Source organism: Caretta caretta, chromosome 27 (genome assembly GCF_965140235.1).
Source record: "Caretta caretta isolate rCarCar2 chromosome 27, rCarCar1.hap1, whole genome shotgun sequence".
Classification (NCBI taxonomy): domain Eukaryota; kingdom Metazoa; phylum Chordata; order Testudines; family Cheloniidae; genus Caretta; species Caretta caretta.
In genome coordinates, this window is record NC_134232.1 from 13029936 (window position 1) to 13048997 (window position 19062).

Genomic DNA, 19062 nt, shown 5'->3' on the forward strand with positions numbered 1-19062 from the left:
CCATTACACCCACACTGCTGGCCTCCCCTTTTGGTCTTTATCCAGTACCCATCAGCCCACATTGTAATAACACAGGAGCTTTTTCCCACAGGACGCCCATAGTGATCAGATTGGTTTCGGGTAAAACATAACACTCCCTCAGTGCATACGGCAACTGAATACTCCTGGTCCTGATAGGTGGCTTGCTGTAAAGAGGTCTTGTTCCAGAATGGTGATTCCGTTCTTTCCTGCTCTTTGGTGGCGGCTAATTCTGCTAGGGTCAAAGGCAGCATGTCAAGGGGCATTCCCGTTTTTGGGGGACAGTGGAATCGGAGCACATACCCAGCAATCAGTCTGGTTTGTTACAGAAGCAACATGGTGCGCAAGCAAAACAAAGGAGTTATGCTCCCGATATGCACAGTTTGGAAATACCAATACAGAGAATAACAATGTTACCCAATTAATTATCACCAGAGTCTTCCCAACCCAGGGTCTCCAGTACGTGGGTGGGCCCATTTTAGCGTTAAGGTGCCCACTATTTGTGTCTTTTAAACAGTAGCTTTAGCCCGAGATTGTTACTAGATGAGGAGTCAGCAGGTTGGACGGTCCACTGTTCTGCTGACGAGGGGGCGGGTACTGCCTTCAGACGAGAGTGATGGATCCAGTTCTTGTGTCCCTCGATCTTTGCCACTGTATGGGAGATCAGCAGGACGGTATAGGGTCCTTTCCACTTTTCCTGGAGAGGCTCGTCTTTCCAGGTACGAACAAGCACGGAGTCACCGGGCTGTAAGGAGTGGACAGGAGAGTCCAAGGGGAGAGGCTGGGAATCCTTGGTATACCTGTGAAGAGACAAGAGAACAGCAGACAGGGAACACATACACTGTGACAAAAAACCATTACCCAGCTCCCATTCCCCTGACAGAACCGGGGTGCCATTCATAGGCCATGCCCTTCCAAACATAATTTCAAAGGGACTAAGCCCTAATCTACCCTTTGGGAGAACGCGGATACGGAGTAGGACGAGGGGCAAAGTCTCAGGCCATCGCAGTGAGGCTTCTTGGCACACTTTTGAGAGATGCCGTTTAAGGGTCTGATTGGTACGCTCCACTACACCACTGGCTTGTGGTCTCCAGGGCATATGGAGTTTCCAGGGGATCTGTAAGGCATGTGAGATGCTTTGGATGATTTTTGATGTGAAGTGTGTCCCGTTGTCAGATTCCATCCACCGGGGGAGTCCAAAGCGAGGAACGATCTCCTTAACAAACTTGAGGGCCACTGTTCTGGCAGTGCAGTTACGGCATGGGAAGGCTTCTGGCCATCCGCTGAACCGATCCACTGTGACAAGGAGATATTTGAACGCTTGGGTCCGGGGAAACTCAGTAACGTCTATTTGCCACACTCATCCAGGGCCTGGAGTGGGTTCTAGGGCAGCTGGTGGCACAGGATGTCCCGGTCGGGGGTTATTCTTTTGGCAGATTAAGCAGTCCACTTGTACCTGGGCAGCCAGGGGTCGGAGTCCGGAAGTGATAAAGTATTTTCCCATTAGCTGGATAAGTGCTTCCCTGCCAGCATGAATGGTTTGATGTAGTTTCTGCAGCACTGGCCGGATCAGGCCCTTTGGTAAGAGGACCTTCCCTTCTGGGGAATGGAGCCATCCCTCCTTTTCCCGGAGACCGAGTTTGTCAGTTAGCTGTCTCTCCTCCCCAGAGTACTGACTGGTTGGAAGCTCCCCTACTGATGGGACAAGGGCATGCATATGGGCGTTCTCAGACAGAGGGGATGGCAGGGTGGCAGCATGCTTAGCCTCTCTATCTGCCCGGGTGTTACCTCTGGCCACATCTTGATCTTCCCTTTGATGGGCTTTACAGTGTACCACCGCCATTTCCGAGGGAAGCTGTATGGCTTCTAGGAGCCGGAGGATTTGGGGCCCATACTAGACTGGGGAGCCTTGGGCTGTCAGCATTCCCCTTTGCTTCCATAGGCCAGCATGAGCATGCAGCACACCAAAAGCATACTTTGAATCAGTAAAAATGTTGACCCGCTTTCCTTTTGACAGTTCAAGTGCACGAGTCAGGGCTATTAGTTCGGCCAGCTGGGCAGAGGTCCCAGCAGGCAAACCTTCAGCTTCCACAGTGTCATGGAGGGTCACAACAGCATAACCCGCCCTCCTTTGCCCATCTATTACAGTACTACGGGTAGAATTAGTGGGGGAAGCAAAAGTGGATGGGAATCTGGGAGGCAGTGACCATGAGTTGGTTGAGTTCAGGATCCTGACGCAGGGAAGAAAGGTAAGCAGCAGGATACGGACCCTGGACTTCAGGAAAGCAGACTTCGACTCCCTCAGAGAACGGATGGCCAGGATCCCCTGGGGGACTAACTTGAAGGGGAAAGGAGTCCAGGAGAGCTGGCTGTATTTCAAGGAATCCTTGTTGAGGTTACAGGGACAAACCATCCCGATGAGTCGAAAGAATAGTAAATATGGCAGGCGACCAGCTTGGCTTAATGGTGAAATCCTAGCGGATCTTAAACATAAAAAAGAGGATTACAAGAAGTGGAAGGTTGGACATATGACCAGGGAAGAGTATAAAAATATTGCTCGGGCATGTAGGAATGATATCAGGAGGGCCAAATCGCACCTAGAGCTGCAGCTAGCCAGAGATGTCAAGAGTAACAAGAAGGGTTTCTTCAGGTATGTTGGCAACAAGAAGAAAGCCAAGGAAAGTGTGGGCCCCTTACTGAATGAGGGAGGCAACCTAGTGACAGAGGATGTGGAAAAAGCTAATGTACTCAATGCTTTTTTTGCCTCTGTTTTCACTAACAAGGTCAGCTCCCAGACTGCTGCGCTGGGCATCGCAAAATGGGGAAGAGATGGCCAGCCCTCTGTGGAGATAGAGGTGGTTAGGGACTATTTAGAAAAGCTGGACGTGCACAAGTCCATGGGGCCGGACAAGTTGGATCCGAGAGTGCTGAAGGAATTGGCGGCTGTGATTGCAGAGCCATTGGCCATTATCTTTGAAAACTCGTGGTGAACGGGGGAAGTCCCGGATGACTGGAAAAAGGCTAATGTAGTGCCAATCTTTAAAAAAGGGAAGAAGGAGGATCCTGGGAACTACAGGCCAGTCAGCCTCACCTCAGTCCCTGGAAAAATCATGGAGCAGGTCCTCAAAGAATCAATCCTGAAGCACTTGCATGAGAGGAAAGTGATCAGGAACAGCCAGCATGGATTCACCAAGGGAAGGTCATGCCTGACTAATCTAATCGCCTTTTATGATGAGATTACTGGTTCTGTGGATGAAGGGAAAGCAGTGGATGTATTGTTTCTTGACTTCAGCAAAGCTTTTGACACGGTCTCCCACAGTATTCTTGTCAGCAAGTTAAGGAAGTATGGGCTGGAAGAATGCACTATAAGGTGGGTAGAAAGCTGGCTAGATTGTCGGGCTCAACGGGTAGTTATCAATGGCTCCATGTCTAGTTGGCAGCCGGTATCAAGTGGAGTGCCCCAAGGGTCAGTCCTGGGGCCGGTTTTGTTCAATATCTTCATAAATGATCTGGAGGATGGTGTGGATTGCACTCTCAGCAAATTTGCGGATGATACTAAACTGGGAGGAGTGGTAGATACGCTGGAGGGGAGGGATAGGATACAGAAGGACCTAGACAAATTGGAGGATTGGGCCAAAAGAAATCTGATGAGGTTCAATAAGGATAAGTGCAGGGTCCTGCACTTAGGACGGAAGAACCCAATGCACAGCTACAGACTAGGGACCAAATGGCTAGGCAGCAGTTCTGCGGAAAAGGACCTAGGGGTGACAGTGGACGAGAAGCTGGATATGAGTCAGCAGTGTGCCCTTGTTGCCAAGAAGGCCAATGGCATTTTGGGATGTATAAGTAGGGGCATAGCGAGCAGATCGAGGGACGTGATCGTTCCCCTCTATTCGACATTGGTGAGGCCTCATCTGGAGTACTGTGTCCAGTTTTGGGCCTCACACTTCAAGAAGGATGTGGATAAATTGGAGAGAGTCCAGCGAAGGGCAACAAAAATGATTAGGGGTCTGGAACACATGAGTTATGAGGAGAGGCTGAGGGAGCTGGGATTGTTTAGCCTGCAGAAGAGAAGAATGAGGGGGGATTTGATAGCTGCTTTCAACTACCTGAAAGGGGGTTCCAAAGAGGATGGCTCTAGACTGTTCTCAATGGTAGCAGATGACAGAACGAGGAGTAATGGTCTCAAGCTGCAGTGGGGGAGGTTTAGATTGGATATTAGGAAAAACTTTTTCACTAAGAGGGTGGTGAAACACTGGAATGCGTTACCTAGGGAGGTGGTAGAATCTCCTTCCTTAGAGGTTTTTAAGGTCAGGCTTGACAAAGCCCTGGCTGGGATGATTTAACTGGGAATTGGTCCTGCTTCGAGCAGGGGGTTGGACTAGATGACCTTCTGGGGTCCCTTCCAACCCTTATATTCTATGATTCTATGATTCTATGATACTGCTACCATCAGTGTACCACTCATAATCTGCATTTGGGAGGGGTACATCCTTTAAATCCGGACGGCTGGAGTACTGGACATCTATGATCTCTACACAGTCATGTTTCTGTTCCTCTGTTTCTGGCAAGAGGGTGGCTGGGTTAAGGGAGGGGCAAGGCTGTAAGGTGACTTCAGTGTTCTCTAACAGCTTAGCCTGGTACCGAGCAATCCAAGCCTGGGTGAGCCAAAGCCCTCCCTTTGCATCCAATAAGGCTCGGACCATATGGGGAGTATAGATTTGCATAACCCCTCCCAATGTTAGCTTCTCGGCTTCCTCAAGCACTAGGGCAGTAGCTGCGACCGCCCGTAAACATGCCGGCCGACCCTTTGCAACCTGATCCAGAAAAATAAGCCACGGGACATCTCCATGCTCCTAACGGCTGTGTGAGCACTCCTAGGGCCACCCCCTTTCGTTCATGTACATACAACTGACATGGCTTAGAGAGATCCGGCAGGCCCAGAGCCGGGGCTTTCATCAACTTCCTTTTCAAGATTTTAAATGCCCTGTCAGCCTCTGGGGTCCAATAGAAGGGGTCATGATTTGCTCCTTTTACATAGTTGTACAGGGGTTTAGCCCATAGTCCAAACTCTGGGATCCATATCCTGCAAAAGCCTGCCATACCCAGAAATGCCCTGAGCCGCTTACGGTTACTGGAGTAGGAACTTGACAGATAGCTTCCTTTCTTTCACTTGAAAGCTGATGCTCCCCTTGCTGTATGTGAAACCTGAGGTACCGTACCTCTGGGAGGGCGATTTGAGCCTTACTCCGTGCTACCCGATATCCCCGGAGTCCAATAAAATTCAGGAGGCTCACGGTTGGCTTTAAGGCAGGGGGTTTGGCCCACAGTGGCAATTAACAAATCATCTACATACTGCAGAAGGAGGGCCTTCTCATTATCCCACTCCTCTAGGTCCCTGGCCAGAGCCTGGCCAAAGAGGGTGGGGGAGTTTTTAAATCCCTGGGCCAACACTGTCCAGCAAAGTTGCTTTTTAACCCTATTTAGGTCCTCCTACTCAAAGGAGAAGATCTCCTGTGACAGGGTGGCAACTGGAATGGTAAAGAAAGCATCTTTCAGATCGAGGACTGAAAAATGGGTATACTGTCCCCCTACAGAAGCCAATAAGGTATACGGGTTAGGGATAAGAGGATGCAGAGTCTTAACCCGTTCATTGACTGCCCTTAGGTCCTGTACCAGCCGATACATGCCATCAGGCTTCTGTATGGGTAGAATGGGAGTGTTCCAGGCTGACTGACATTCCCAGAGAATACCATACGTTAGGAATCGATCTATAGTTTCCTGTAAACCTTCTCTGGCTTCCCTCTTGACTGGATACTGTTTTACTTGCACTGGGCCTTTCCCTGGTATGAGCTGAATAGTAATGGGGGTCTGGTGGGTGGCCTTTCCTGGGATCCCTGATGCCCACACGAGGGGGTACACCTGGTCTTCCCACGGGCTCCATTCTGGGGCTTGCATAGCTGAGGACTCAACTGCAAGGGTCATGATCCATGCATTCTCAGGGGGTAAGGGAAGGGTTATTTCATCCTCAGTAAAATGCAGGGTGGCACCGAGGCGACAAAGCAGATCCCGTCCCAGCAGAGGCGTTGGCCACTCAGGGAGGTATACCAGCTTGTGGGATATAGTCCTGTTTCCCAAAGCACATTCCGCTGGGGCATACACGGGGCACTTGGTGTCCCTGCCTGTGGCTCCCACCACAGTAAGGGAATCTGCTACTGGCAACTGAAGGGGTCGATTTATGGCAGTTCGTGCCGCTCCAGAGTCCACTAAAAAATCTATTTCTGAGCTTCCCATCCGCATCTTTACTCGGGGTTCTGGGGGTAGGGTGGTCCGTCTCCCCTGACACCCCTATTCCTGCTCCACCATCGCCATCATAGAGGCACCCCCCTTTTCTTTCCTCTTTGGGCACTCATTTTTCCAGTGTCCCTCTTGTCGACACAAGGCACACTGGTTGCGACCCAGTCGTCTCTCCTGCGAGCCCGGACATTCGCGTCCATGGCCCCTTCCTCCCCGGCCACTTCCCTTAGTGCCGGCCTGTACCGCTGTTACCATCAGTCTCACTTGCTTTCTTTCCTTCTCTGTCTCTCTCAGACTACAAGCTCGGTTTGCAGTCTCTAAGATTTGTGCCATGGTCATGCCCATTAAATCCTCCTTTTTTTGTAACTTTATCTTAATATCAGGGCTGCTCTGCTTGTAAAAATTCCCTTAATAATTGACTCAGTTGCCTGATCATCGGGGTCTGCATTAGTGTTCTGTCGAATGGTGTCCCGAATACGCTGTAGAAAGGCCCCTGGGCTTTCTTTTAAATCCTGCATTACTTCATATGGCTTTGCCCAATTATTATGTCGGACAGCCGAGTGACGGAGTCCATGCAAAAGCAACTCCTTATAGGAGGTAAGGCGGGTCATATCCCCATGATCATTTGGATCCCACCTGGGGTCTGCTCGGGGGACTTGTGCATCCGGGTCAGGGACATTAATATGATCCCGGTCGTACCATTTCTGCGCCTCCTCCCTTGCCTTGGACACAACCCGTTGTCTTTCAACCTCAGACAATAGGGTTCGCAGGAGGACGTTACAATCATCCCAGTCCGGCTTGGGGCTGCTAAGACATCCCTCAAAAACTGAAATAAACCTGCTTGGGTTGGTGGAAAACTCTCCTGCCTGTGCTTTGAAAGCAGCCAAATCCACAGGATTAAAGGGCACATGAGTATAAACCTGCATAGTCGTGGCCGGACGCCTTCCGATCCAGACCGGGCAACTTTAGTTTCGGTGATTAAGGGGTATAGGCCAACCAGTGGGGACAAGGTGTGGGTGTAGGGGCCGAAGGGGACACCGGCTCTGCCGTTACAGTGGGGGTGGGGTCTGGGGACTAACATTAGCTGCTACCGAACCAGTCGGAGTCAGATTACAGTGCTGTAAAATATCTGGTCGAGTACATAAAGTCAGAAACAAATGCGCATACATATGTTCATTCCATTTCCTTGTTCTCTGACAGAACAGGAGTAACTGAAGGATCGTGTTGTAATTAATTGACCCTTCTGGTGGCCACCCCTCCTGGTCCTCTAGTTGATATTGAGGCCAGTCAACTGTACAGAATCATTTTAATTGACTCTTAGTCATCGGATCCGCACCAAATACCTTCCAGTTTGCTAGAATGCATTCTAGGGGCGTACACTGTGCCCTAACCCCCGAGCTCTGTCCCTGTCCCATACCTACAGGGTAACTCTGGGCATCCCCAGGTTCCAACAGAGCATACAATCCGGATTTCAAAAGGTTCCTACCTTATCCAAGGGACCGGTTCCTCACCGTCGCCTGCAGCTGCTCCTCCCCTATATCCAAGGGACCGGTTCCTCACCGTCACCCACAGCTGCTTCTCCACTATATGAGTGCGTTGCACCATTGTGCCCTCCGGGGTCGATCAAATCGCATCTCCTCCGAGGCCCTCGATGGACTCACCAGTGCGCGCTGGGCGTCAGTTCTCGCCGCAATCCTCGACCTCCAGGAGGGGTCTGGGCAAGGCTAAATAGCAGCCTCGTCGCCCACCCAGGGACGCCAAAAGCTGTTGCCGGCACCCAGTGCCAGAGGCGAGCAACAGCGGGGGGGTTCGCTACCTGGTGTGCTTCACCCAATAATCACAACGGGGTGGAGAAGCAGAAAAGTTTATTTGAAGCTTCAAAGAAGGTACAGGGAGAATAGAATCTCAAATCCTGTACACAGAGCAGGAAGTTACACAGGCTTTTATACATCCTTTCTTCAGCATACTTATCCAATAGCAAGCTGCCCTAAGTATCCATATAGCCAGCCAATCCAGTTACCAGCTAGTGCCCTTGTTCTCTGTATCATTTGTTAAACTATACATAAAGCTGCTTTATTCAGCATTGTTCTTCCATATCTGCCCTGTTTGGCCTTGTTTAGTTTCAGGCAGTCTGACTCTGCAACATCTTGTTGCAGATCCTCAGCATAACTGCTGCGAGTGCCTCCAGGCGGGGGGGGCCAAGGACACTTGGGCCTAGTGCAAGGGGGCTTCATCGACACTTGTGGTCTTCCATCCCCGCGAGTTACCTAGTGGCCATGCCCAGTGTCCCCAACACTCCCATCAGTGGCTGCGGGTAGCGGGTACAAGCTCTCCGGCTCAGGGCACTTTCCCCACCAAGCTACCAATGTCGGTGCCTACGCGTATTAGCCTGCCTCCATATGCCACTCCCGCCCCCAGACTGGGCCTGAGCCTCCCAGCACAGCCATTTGCTGGAGAGAGACAGGCTGTCGTGTGACCAATGTTTGCAGAATTACTACTTGTGGCAGGGGGAGCAATGGACTCGTCTTGTCCGCCGTTTTTTCCTTGCTGCTCTGCTCTTTGATCTCCACGCTGCAAGGCCCCAGACTTGGCTGGACCATGCTGTGGAAATCGAAGAGTAGCTGGGCAGGGCCATGAATCTCTGCCCCGTGGACCCACACGTGACCTTTCCGTGGTGCAGGGGAGTGGGAAGCCAGCTCTAGGGGCCAGGCTCCTGGCAGGAGTCTCCCCAAGTCGAGTCCTGCCGGGGTTGATTTTGCTCCAAGCCAGTTTCTCTCCTCCCCAGGAGGCCTACGTGATGGCAGGTGTGGGCAGCCCCTACGTCTCCCGCCTCCTGGGCATCTGCCTCACCTCCACGGTGCAGCTGGTCACCCAGCTCATGCCCTACGGCTGCCTGCTGGACTACGTGCGGGAGAACAAGGACCGCATCGGCTCCCAGGACCTGCTCAACTGGTGTGTGCAGATCGCAAAGGTAGGAGGAGCCCCGGGGATGGGCGAGGGGGCTCAGGTGCAGCTCTCCTGCCAGAGAGGCCAGGGGGACGACCGGCATCAGGAGCCTTCTTGCCACTCATAGGTTCACGTTCCAGCAGGGCCGACTCAGCCATTCCACCGGAGAGGGTTCCCAGGCTGTTTGGGCCCTGAGATCCCCTCTGCTCTACATGGGTGTTAAAGACCCCATGGCCAGGCTTGTAAGCATGGAGCCGGGAAGGGGGTTGTCTCAGGATCCTGAGGCCAAAAATCTCTCCTTGAAATTTCACTCTGTGCTGGTCGTTCATGCTGCCCTCCACTCCCCAGAGGTGGCTGCATTATCCCTGTACATGCATAGTTCGTCAAGTCCGTTTGGTTCTTTCAGACTGAAAGGTGCTGCTCACCGTGGGAAGTGATCAGTATCAAAGCATAGCTGCTGTTTTCTATCCCGACCGGGATACACGACCGCAGCAGCTGCTTCTGCCAGCCCTAGGTACATAGGGGGCAGGCTGCTTCCAGCACAAGCGGAGGATGGCCAGCCATAAATTAAGGGGGAGTATTAATTAGCAATTAGAGCAGGAGGGTAGGCATTAGGACCCCTGGGTTCTGTACATGGCTATGCCACTGACTCACTGGATGACCTTAAGCAAGTCTCTTTCCTGCTCTGTGCCTCAGCTTCCCCATGTAGAAAATGGGGCTAATGTCTGTAAAGTGCTTTCACACCTTCTGACGTGCAGAGCACTACTAACCGGGGTGGGGCTCAAGCCAGCTGGGTCCCTGTGAAGTCCACCATGGGCCTGAGAGGCTTACGGGTCTCCATGCTGGTTCCTCCCTCCCCCCTCAGGGGATGAGCTACCTGGAGGACGTACGGCTGGTGCACCGGGACCTGGCTGCTCGCAACGTGCTGGTGAAAAGCCCCAATCATGTGAAAATCACTGACTTTGGCCTGGCCCGGCTGCTGGACATCGATGAAACAGAGTACCACGCGGACGGGGGAAAGGTGAGCCAGGTGGGGGGTACCAGGGAACTGAACTGGGAGAAGCCAGCGGCACTGGGGAGGGGCCCAGACTCCAACCCTTTACTCACAGAGACACCCAGTGCCACACCCCCACAGCAATGGCTCACTGGTATCACGTGGCAACCATGAGCTGCCAGTGCTGGCTGGGCACATGGGGAACAGGTTGTGAGAGTCATCCCCATCCCATCCCACCCCCCAGCAGGGGGCAGCTAACCAAACCAGGGCCATTTCAGGGCCCCCCCCGGGCGCACAGATTTGGGAGGGGCCGTCACTGTAATGTGTTCCTTGGGTGATAATGCCTGCGGCCTTGTTGCTATTCGGTGTCATCAGAAGCAGAGAGCGAGCCGTGGCTGCACCGGATGAGGGGGGTGCTGCCTCCACGCACCGTTCTAGCTCATTGCTGCCAGGCATCCGAATTGCAGAAACTGACGCGCCCACAAGCCCCTGGAGGTCCAGTCTTGTCCGTGTGGACAGGCCAGGTCAGGGGTACACCTTGCAGTCAAGACCCTGTGGACATAAACCTAAATGATGTACCTGAGGCCGTTTCCCCCACAAGCCTTCTTGGAGAGCGTGGTGCTGGAACTAGCCCGGTACACGGCTGATCTACGTTCAGTGGCCGTACGCGGACCTAGCAGTTCTCTGCTACCTCCCTCCTGGCATCGGGTCCTGTTGGATGTTATGCTGTTGAGTGCTGTCAAGGCCTGTGTTGGATGGCCGAGCTCTTGGCTGAGCGCGGTCAATTCTCAACCTCAAATTCTCAGCACAAAATCTAAATCCAAACTATTTTGGCCCAACCCCAAAATGCTTCCACTCCAAAACGCGGCCGTGGGGCCTCACAGCAGCTGTACTTTGGGTCCCTTTGGCATCCATTCTCCAGTATGCACCAGGCTCCTCCCATGATGCACCATGTTCCCTCACCCAGAGGGGAGACTAGTGCATCATGGGTAATGTAGTCTGACTAGGGAGCCTGGCCAATATCTGCAGGCAGCTCTTAGTGCCCGTCCTGTCTCTCCCTGCTCCTGAACACATGACAAGGCAAGGGTGAAATGAACAGGCTCAGTCTGCTCTGTGTTTTTCCGGCCCCAGGTTCCCATCAAGTGGATGGCTCTGGAGTCCATCCTGCGCAGGAGATTCACGCACCAGAGTGACGTCTGGAGCTATGGTACGTTGCATTGTCTCCAGGATCCCTAGCTGCAAGGGGTGTGGGGTAAAAGTCCCATTGCTCCTGGCCCTGATGAGTCTGTCTTTCTAGGAGTGACCGTCTGGGAGCTGATGACTTTTGGTGCCAAGCCGTACGATGGGATCCCGGCCCGAGAGATCCCCGACCTCCTGGAGAAGGGAGAGCGGCTGCCCCAGCCTCCCATCTGCACCATCGATGTCTACATGATCATGGTGAAATGTACGGAGGGCCCTAACTGTCACAGGCGTTCACTAGCCACTCCCCCACCATTCTCCACTCCTGGGTTGTACAGGTGGGAGGCACGTTTGGTCTTGGAGCCTCAGAAGAAAAGACTCTGGGGTTCAGAGGATGGGGTCCCTCCTGCTAATATGTGACTGAGGCTTGAGGGTGAATTTGTTGGGTAAAGACCCTGGGGCCTAACCTCTGGGGTGGGTAATAGCCAGCTCTGTTCAACCAGTCCTAGAGGGCGGGGTGTCTTTGCAAGACGGGCCAACATTTGGCCTGTGGCATGGGTGGGTGAGCTGGGTTACCTTCTGGGCACAGGGACTGGGGCTTTGCCTACTCCTAATCGGGACAGAGGGTAAATAGGCGAAATCCCCCCCCCCCCCCCCCGCCCGCTACAAAGTCCTTCAAGCTCGCCTTGGTGGTGCAGCCTCCTGGGGCCGAGGCGACGCTCAGATATATGTTCTGAGGGGAGGGTCACAAGGGCTGGGAGGTGTCTCTTCACCAGGCCCCTAGCACTAGTCCTTGCTCCTGTATCAGTGAGCAGAGCTTCACACGGGGTGCACATGCCTAGGGCTCACTGGCGCCTTGCTCTCTGCTCAAAGGTTGGATGATCGACTCGGAGTGTCGCCCCAGGTTCCGGGAGCTGGTCACAGAGTTCTCCCGTATGGCGAGGGACCCACAGCGCTTTGTGGTCATCCAGGTATGTGGAAGCGGCTTAGGTCGCTACACTGCTCCTGGCAGGGAGCAGGGGGTGTCTGTCTCTCAGTAAGAGGCCCGGGCAGCAGCCAACTCCCTCCCCACTGCTTAGCTCCCAAAAGCTCAGTCTTTGGCCTGCTGTGGGGGCACTACTAGGGGACCCACACCCCAACCTAACCAGTAAGTGAGCGGGTTTCACCTGCCCCATTCAGCTCCTCAGCAAGTCTAGGGTTTGGGGTTCTTCTCTACCAGTTGGGAAGCTAAAGTGTGGTGTAAGGCAGGGAACTACAAGCCAGGAGTCCTGGGTTCTATCCCTGACTCTGATTCACTGCGCGGCCTCTGGCGAGTCACTTCTCTGCGGCTCACATTCCCCTTCTGTAGGAAAGGGATAATGCTGACCTACTCCCAGGGGTGTGGGGAGGATGAATGTCCATCCCGTGCATGGGGATCTTGTGATGGAACATGCCGGAGAAGCACAAAGAATAGTTCCAACCTTTAATCAAGGGACATCCTTTTGGGGCCGTTAACCACTTAGATCCAGTCTCCGTGGATCTGGAGCAGAATGCATCACCCATATGCAGAGGCTGCAATAAGGACTAGCAGCTAAAGGGTTAATTTCCCGACAGTATCGTCCTGCCCGCCCACTTCCCCTGGAGTTGTGATCCCAGCCTGGGGAGTCCTTGGTGCTTTGTAGAGCATGAGAACGAGGGTGAAATGCCCTCAACTCCCTGTCTCTGCCCCCCACAGAATGACGACATGATGGTGCCGGGCAGTCCCATAGACAGCACCTTCTACCGCGCCCTGCTGGAAGAGGACGACATGCAGGACTTGGTGGATGCTGAGGAGTACCTGGTCCCTCACCAGGGTTTCTTCAATGCAGAGCCCTCTGCCAGCTACCGCAGCCGGATCCCTTCCACCAGGGTAAGTGCGGCGGGCGCTGCTTCGGGGCCTTCACTTAGCCATACCGCGGATTGCCAAACCAGGCTGCCAAGCCAGCCACCGGGCTTCAGCCAAGCCACCTTGAGCTGCGTGCGGGTGAGAATTCACACGGTGAGAGCAGGTCGGGACTGGGTGGGAGAAATAATGGCAGGTGCTGCGGAGGAGGAGGGCGCGGGTGACCCAGGAACTGTCTTCCCTCGAGGCTGGCTCTGACCCCATCTGGCCCGGTAGGTAATAAGCTGCTATGTTGCCTTCATTCGCCTGCGGTGTAAAAGCAGCTCCTCCCCCCTGTGGCTTGTTGGGTGCCTGCATCCCAGCTTCAGGGGCAGAGCCAGCTCAGGAGGAGGGTCCCCATGGACAGCGAAGTCAAGGGCCTCAGCAATCATCCCTCCCGCTCTGGTCTCCTCCCACTCCCTAGAGCACGACAGAGAGCCAGGTGGATGCAGAGGAGACAGAGGACTCGGCCCACTATCCGTACCTGGGCAAGGCTCTCTTGGAGCAGTCGAAGGGCCCCACTCCCGACATGTTTGACAGGGACTACGTGGCAAGCAAACCCCTTCAGAGCCCGCCTGTGCGGGAGGCCAGCACCCTCCAGCGCTACAGCGAGGACCCCACCAGCGTCTCAAGTGACAAGAACGAGGGGCCGGAATCGGAGAGCTACATTAGCCCGTCATCCTGCAGCACAGCTCCAGGTATGGAGGTCGGACACAGCCCTCCACGGGGGAAACTGCCCTTTTCTGGCCGGGGATGAAGCTGAGCATGAGCAGGGGAGGTGTTCTTGGGGCAAATGCACAGAACTGGGACTCAGGTGATGGGGATTTATACCCAGCTCTGACACCAACTCACTGGGTGACCTCAGGTAAGTCCCCTGCCCCTCTCTGCCTCAGTTTCCCCCTCTGAAATGAGGGTGGCTGGCTCTCAGGAGCTTTCGAGACCTAATTCATGAATACTTGGAAAGCACTATCTCCAGTATTTACATGGCCGTCTCTCACTGTGATGGACTTATCCTCACAACCCCCTGGGAGGCACAGAGGGGGAACTGAGGCACAGAGAAGCTAAGTGACTTGCCCAAGGTCACAGGGCAAGAGGGGAGGTGTGAAGGAGCAGGAAATTGACCCTCTGTCTCCTACCTCTAAGGCCAGTCCCCTAACCACTGGCTCTGCTGTTCTTTGGGAGCCTCAGCAAAGGGCATAGCATTATACAGAAACACTCCAGCCTCAAGCAATTGCTGATCATGGCTCAAGGAAGGAGTATGAGAAAGCAGGATACAGGGTGGCTGTGATTTTAATGACTCTGCCAACTGGGTGGAACCAACCAGCCCTGGATAAGGTGCTCGTGGGTCACTCCAACCCCACAGCCCCCGCCTGTGACTCTTGCAACGATGCCTCTACTCTGCACTAGAGACGCCGTATTGGTGTCACTTACGGCTTTATAGCTTTGGAGTTAGGCCATTTCTCCGAGTTTCCAGGCTGGGGGGGAGGGGAAAGGAAGGCGCTAAAACAAGCTGTTATGCCAGTTCCTCTGTGTATGTGGGGGGGGGGGGGGGGGGGGGGAGGTGATGAAAAGGTAAAACAAGGTCAAATGAAAAACAGGGCAGAGGGATCATGAGCTTAGGAAGACTGGCAGCAAGGGAAATAGTCAAAGTATAAAATCTCACCTCCCAAATCACTAAACCAGGGACCCAACCACCCACCGAAGTCTAAAGGGTGTGAACCTCCAGGAGGAACCGTTTAGTGTCACACAGCTGGGAGCAATAGGATGAAATGAAGTAAGGGCAAATTCAGACTGAACAGCAGGGGAAGTTTGATCTGTCCGGAATACAGGACTTTCCAGACAATTTGAGCCATCCAGCCCCCTGTCCTGCCTATGGGTAACGGCCAGTAGAGGAAGCTGCAAAGGAAAGCAGAATAAAGCAGGGCTTTGGAGTGGAGCCCAGAGCTGGAGCACGGAGCAGTGGAGCTGCAGGTTTTTGCCTGGAGCGGGAGCGGAGCCGAAGCACAGCTCCAAAGCCCTGGAATAAAGTTACTTGGCTGGGAGGCAATGCCCCCAAAGGGAAGTGGTGGAATGTTTTAAAAAGCTAGGCTTTGCAAAGTACTAAGAGCGAACGGGCTCCAAGCTGCATGGGGAGGTCGGAAACAAGGCCCAGTTTCCGTGATTCATTAGACATTTTGTCTCCCATTTGTAGAGTATGTGAACCAGATGGAGGATTGCCTCTCACCTAGCAAGCACCAAAGATCCCAGGTGTCCACACTTGAGAAGCCAAAGGGACACCTGGGAAAGAACGGGCTAATCAAGGAACCAAAGAACCCTTTCCAAGGCAGCTTCGCCAATGCCGTGGAGAATCCAGAGTACCTGACCCCACACAACCTTTCCTTGGCAAGTGCTTTCACGCAGGCCTTTGACAACCCTTACTACTGGAACCAGGACCCTTCCAAAGTCAATCCTGCCGAACCAGGCTCCACAACCAATGGCTTCACCACGACTCCGACTGCCGAGAATCCAGAGTATCTTGGCCTCACCGCGTCCATCCCGCCGCCCAAGGACACATCAGATTAAGGGCTGCGCCTGGTCAGCAGAGGAAGCTATTTCAGCCAAGGCAGCTTGGATATGTATCAATGTATGAATGGTAACAATTCATTTATGCAGCGTGCAGGAGTCCTGTAATGAAGGGCTCCAGGGAAGAATAGCACCAAGGCCCGTAACTATTGCTCAAAGGCAGCTCTGCCAGTCCTCTTAAAACTAGATCTGGTTGATGACTGGAGATGACCCAAAAGGACCGAACAGGGCTGGTCCTCGTCTCATTCCAGCGAGGATGTAGGGGCTGAGCATTGCTTTCAACAAGCCTGTCCTTCATTTATCTACGAAACTGGATTCATTTTGACAAATACCTTGGTGTCTATGGAAAACATGGGACCTATGGGGTCTCTTCCATCTCCACCTTCTCTGTGCAGGGATTGTCAGACCCCTCCCACTTCCACATGCCAACCATGGGGCCGCTTGGCTTATAAAAGCCAGAGTCAGGTCAATGGTGGGGTTAAAATTCAAGGGCTTTAATCAGAGTGATTCTGACTGGAAAAATGTGAAACGAAGCCTACAGGGGTGGCAAACCACTGGCGTCTCTTCTCCTTGCTGCATCGTTAACAGGAAGGGTGGGGGACAGGCCTTCATTCACGTGGGGTACTGATAAGGGCGGATGTGCTCTCACAGCCTGAAGGGGGTTACCAGTAATGTTTTTTTTAAGACACCCATGGAAAAGCTTTAACAGGACAGGATTTAAAAGTGGTGGTGGATCGGAGCTGCCCGCATCAGTGAGTAGCCCTTCCCTGCCCCTCAACAATTCAGAGAACTAGGATGAAGCATGCGGCAGGCACTGTAGTTCAGAGCTTTCTCTGTAATAAGTAATCAAGAGCAGCAAGGGAGGAGGTATGACCAGACCACTGTTAGTACAGCTACTGGCCAAGGACAGGACAGCTCAGCTGTCCAATTCAGCACCCATTCTGGAGAACAGGATGGGAACGAGAGACAAGGAATGGAGATCAGGGTACCAGTCCTTTCCAGCAGCTACAGCAACCTACTCAACAGACCTTCATTCCAACTGCCCGTGGAGCTGGGAACCAGGCCTCTGTCCAAGCTCTGCGAAACGGGTGCGGGGTGGAGACAGGTATTGCTTTGCTATTGTACAACCTCTCACACCATGAGATCACCCACTGAGCTGGTCATGCTTGCTTTGACTTCCTGTTTTAAGACAATGAACTAAAAGGAAGGAGCACAGCCTGTTCCCACTGAAGTGGCACTGTCCGCATAAATGCAATGGCTTCCTCATCCCTCTACCTGGAGTATTTATTTTTTAAATCGGCAGTCACTCATTGCCCCTCCAAATTATTCAAGAGGGCCGCATATGACACTAAAGAGCAATGATCCACTTCCAAAACTGGCTTGGGTCTTCCAGTGTGGTAATCCCCCAGAGACTTCTGTTAAAGCCTCAATCTCTCCCTATATCCGTTTAGGTTTACATTGGTTTGTCATGCAATGCCCTAGATAACATTCAAACTCTCCACCTGGCCCTTCTCAATTCAAACCTTCCCAGACCTACATGTGCTAGAGAGAAGTTTGCTCTTACAAAACTTCTCAGGGGGATAAGCTGACTTGTGATAAGACATCCCCAGATCCTGTTTAAAAATGTTAGTTTTATGCATTGTACGAGGTGACTGATGGATTGTTTTTAATCAACTGTATCAAAACTATTTGTATATTTGACTGTACATTGTTTTTCTACTCTATTTGTCTGAAGCGTTTTTCCCCCAAGAGTGCACATCTCCTTTCTTTCTTGTGTGAGGCAAATGTGTTTGCTGTTTACTTTCTCCTCTCAGAAAACTTTTAGAAGTAGGAATATTGAGCATTCAGCATCCGCAGCAGATAGTAACCCTTAGCACTGCTGTAGCACCCCCCTGTGCAGGAGAGCAAAGGGATGTAACCACGTTACCTACCCCTCAGAACCGGGATCTAGGTTAAGTCATTTGTTATATAGGCTGGAAAACTGAGGCAGACACATGGCAAAGCCCTTCTGCCAAGGCCTACTTTAACATCTGTTTGATGTTAAACAATGATTATGATGAGTAATTCAATCCAATTTAGCCATCTGATGGGAGAGAAAGGAGATCTGAAGCCTCCAGTCCCTGCCAGTCTTCATTGAGAAATGACTAATGAATCCTACTAAGAGGACCGGTTCACCTGCATTACCTGAAAAGACATCCACCTTTCTGACTCACTGCTGGAAAAAGTGAAGGTAACCAACAGCATTTCTCAACCTGGAATTTTTCAGTGAATGGTTTGATTAGAATCAGCCAACTGCTCAGTTTAACCTCGATTATTAACTCCTCTGGGCTGACTAGGAGCTCAGATACCGTGGTGGGGAGTACATTAAAACCACAAAGATAGAACAGAAATGTCTATTCTCTCTGAGATGCCATGGACAATTAATCCGACCAGCATTTCTGAGCCTGATGGCCAGTCAAACTAGTTCCCATCCTCATTAAGATGGAAAACATACCAAAGGGGAGAGTAAAGTAATTTTTTCTGGCCATTAAAGAAAAATCTGAGAAGAAATATTTCTGCCCAATTTGCTGAACTATGAATCCTATCCAAGTCTCCAGCCAAGCTAACTGAAGGAGACAGTCTCAAATTTCTTCGTCAATGTTGTTTTCACTAGAGAGAAAGAGCATTTTGTGATATTAATGAGCACTTGGCCCATCCTGTCAGCTCTGTCTTCTGTATATTCCAGCAGCCATTATGCTTTGAGCCAAGGAGCTTGCTAGCTGTGAAACATTAACACATCTGAGCTGTTCACCTTCTATCTTTTAACTCATTTGCTTTTCTAATCAGGGAACCCATACTGGCATTGAAATACTCAGAGCCTAACCTTCCTGTGTATGCACAATTTCTAAACACTAACTTAGGGCTGGTCTACACTAGAAAAATAGATTGGTTTAACAACATCGGTCAGGGGTGTGAAAAACCCAAACCCCTGAGTGGCATTGTTAAACCGACCCAATTCTCTGTGTAGAGCTGGATTACCTAAAACAATGGGACAACCCCTTCCGTCAGCGTAGGTAGTGTCTACACTGAAGCACTCAAGTGTACGCTCTGACAGCGTAGACAAGGCCTAATCCTTTCACCCATTAGGAAAATCTCCTTTGAGTACCTGCTGCAAAAACAGTGTGTT

At 52.2% G+C, this 19062-nt stretch overlaps 1 protein-coding gene across 1 annotated transcript in view; it reads left to right on the plus strand.

Annotated features, from left to right (window-relative positions):
* ERBB2 (erb-b2 receptor tyrosine kinase 2) overlaps positions 1 to 18691 on the plus strand; it is a 52549-nt gene extending 33858 nt beyond the window's left edge. Inside the window, exons 20-27 of the mRNA XM_048830136.2 lie at positions 9101 to 9286; positions 10127 to 10282; positions 11387 to 11462; positions 11553 to 11699; positions 12308 to 12405; positions 13149 to 13322; positions 13759 to 14032; positions 15526 to 18691. Of these exons, the coding sequence (XP_048686093.1) occupies positions 9101 to 9286; positions 10127 to 10282; positions 11387 to 11462; positions 11553 to 11699; positions 12308 to 12405; positions 13149 to 13322; positions 13759 to 14032; positions 15526 to 15896 (1482 nt within the window). The 3' untranslated portion in view covers positions 15897 to 18691. The remainder of the gene's footprint in view (positions 1 to 9100; positions 9287 to 10126; positions 10283 to 11386; positions 11463 to 11552; positions 11700 to 12307; positions 12406 to 13148; positions 13323 to 13758; positions 14033 to 15525) is intronic.
* Positions 18692 to 19062: the final 371 nt, after the last annotated feature.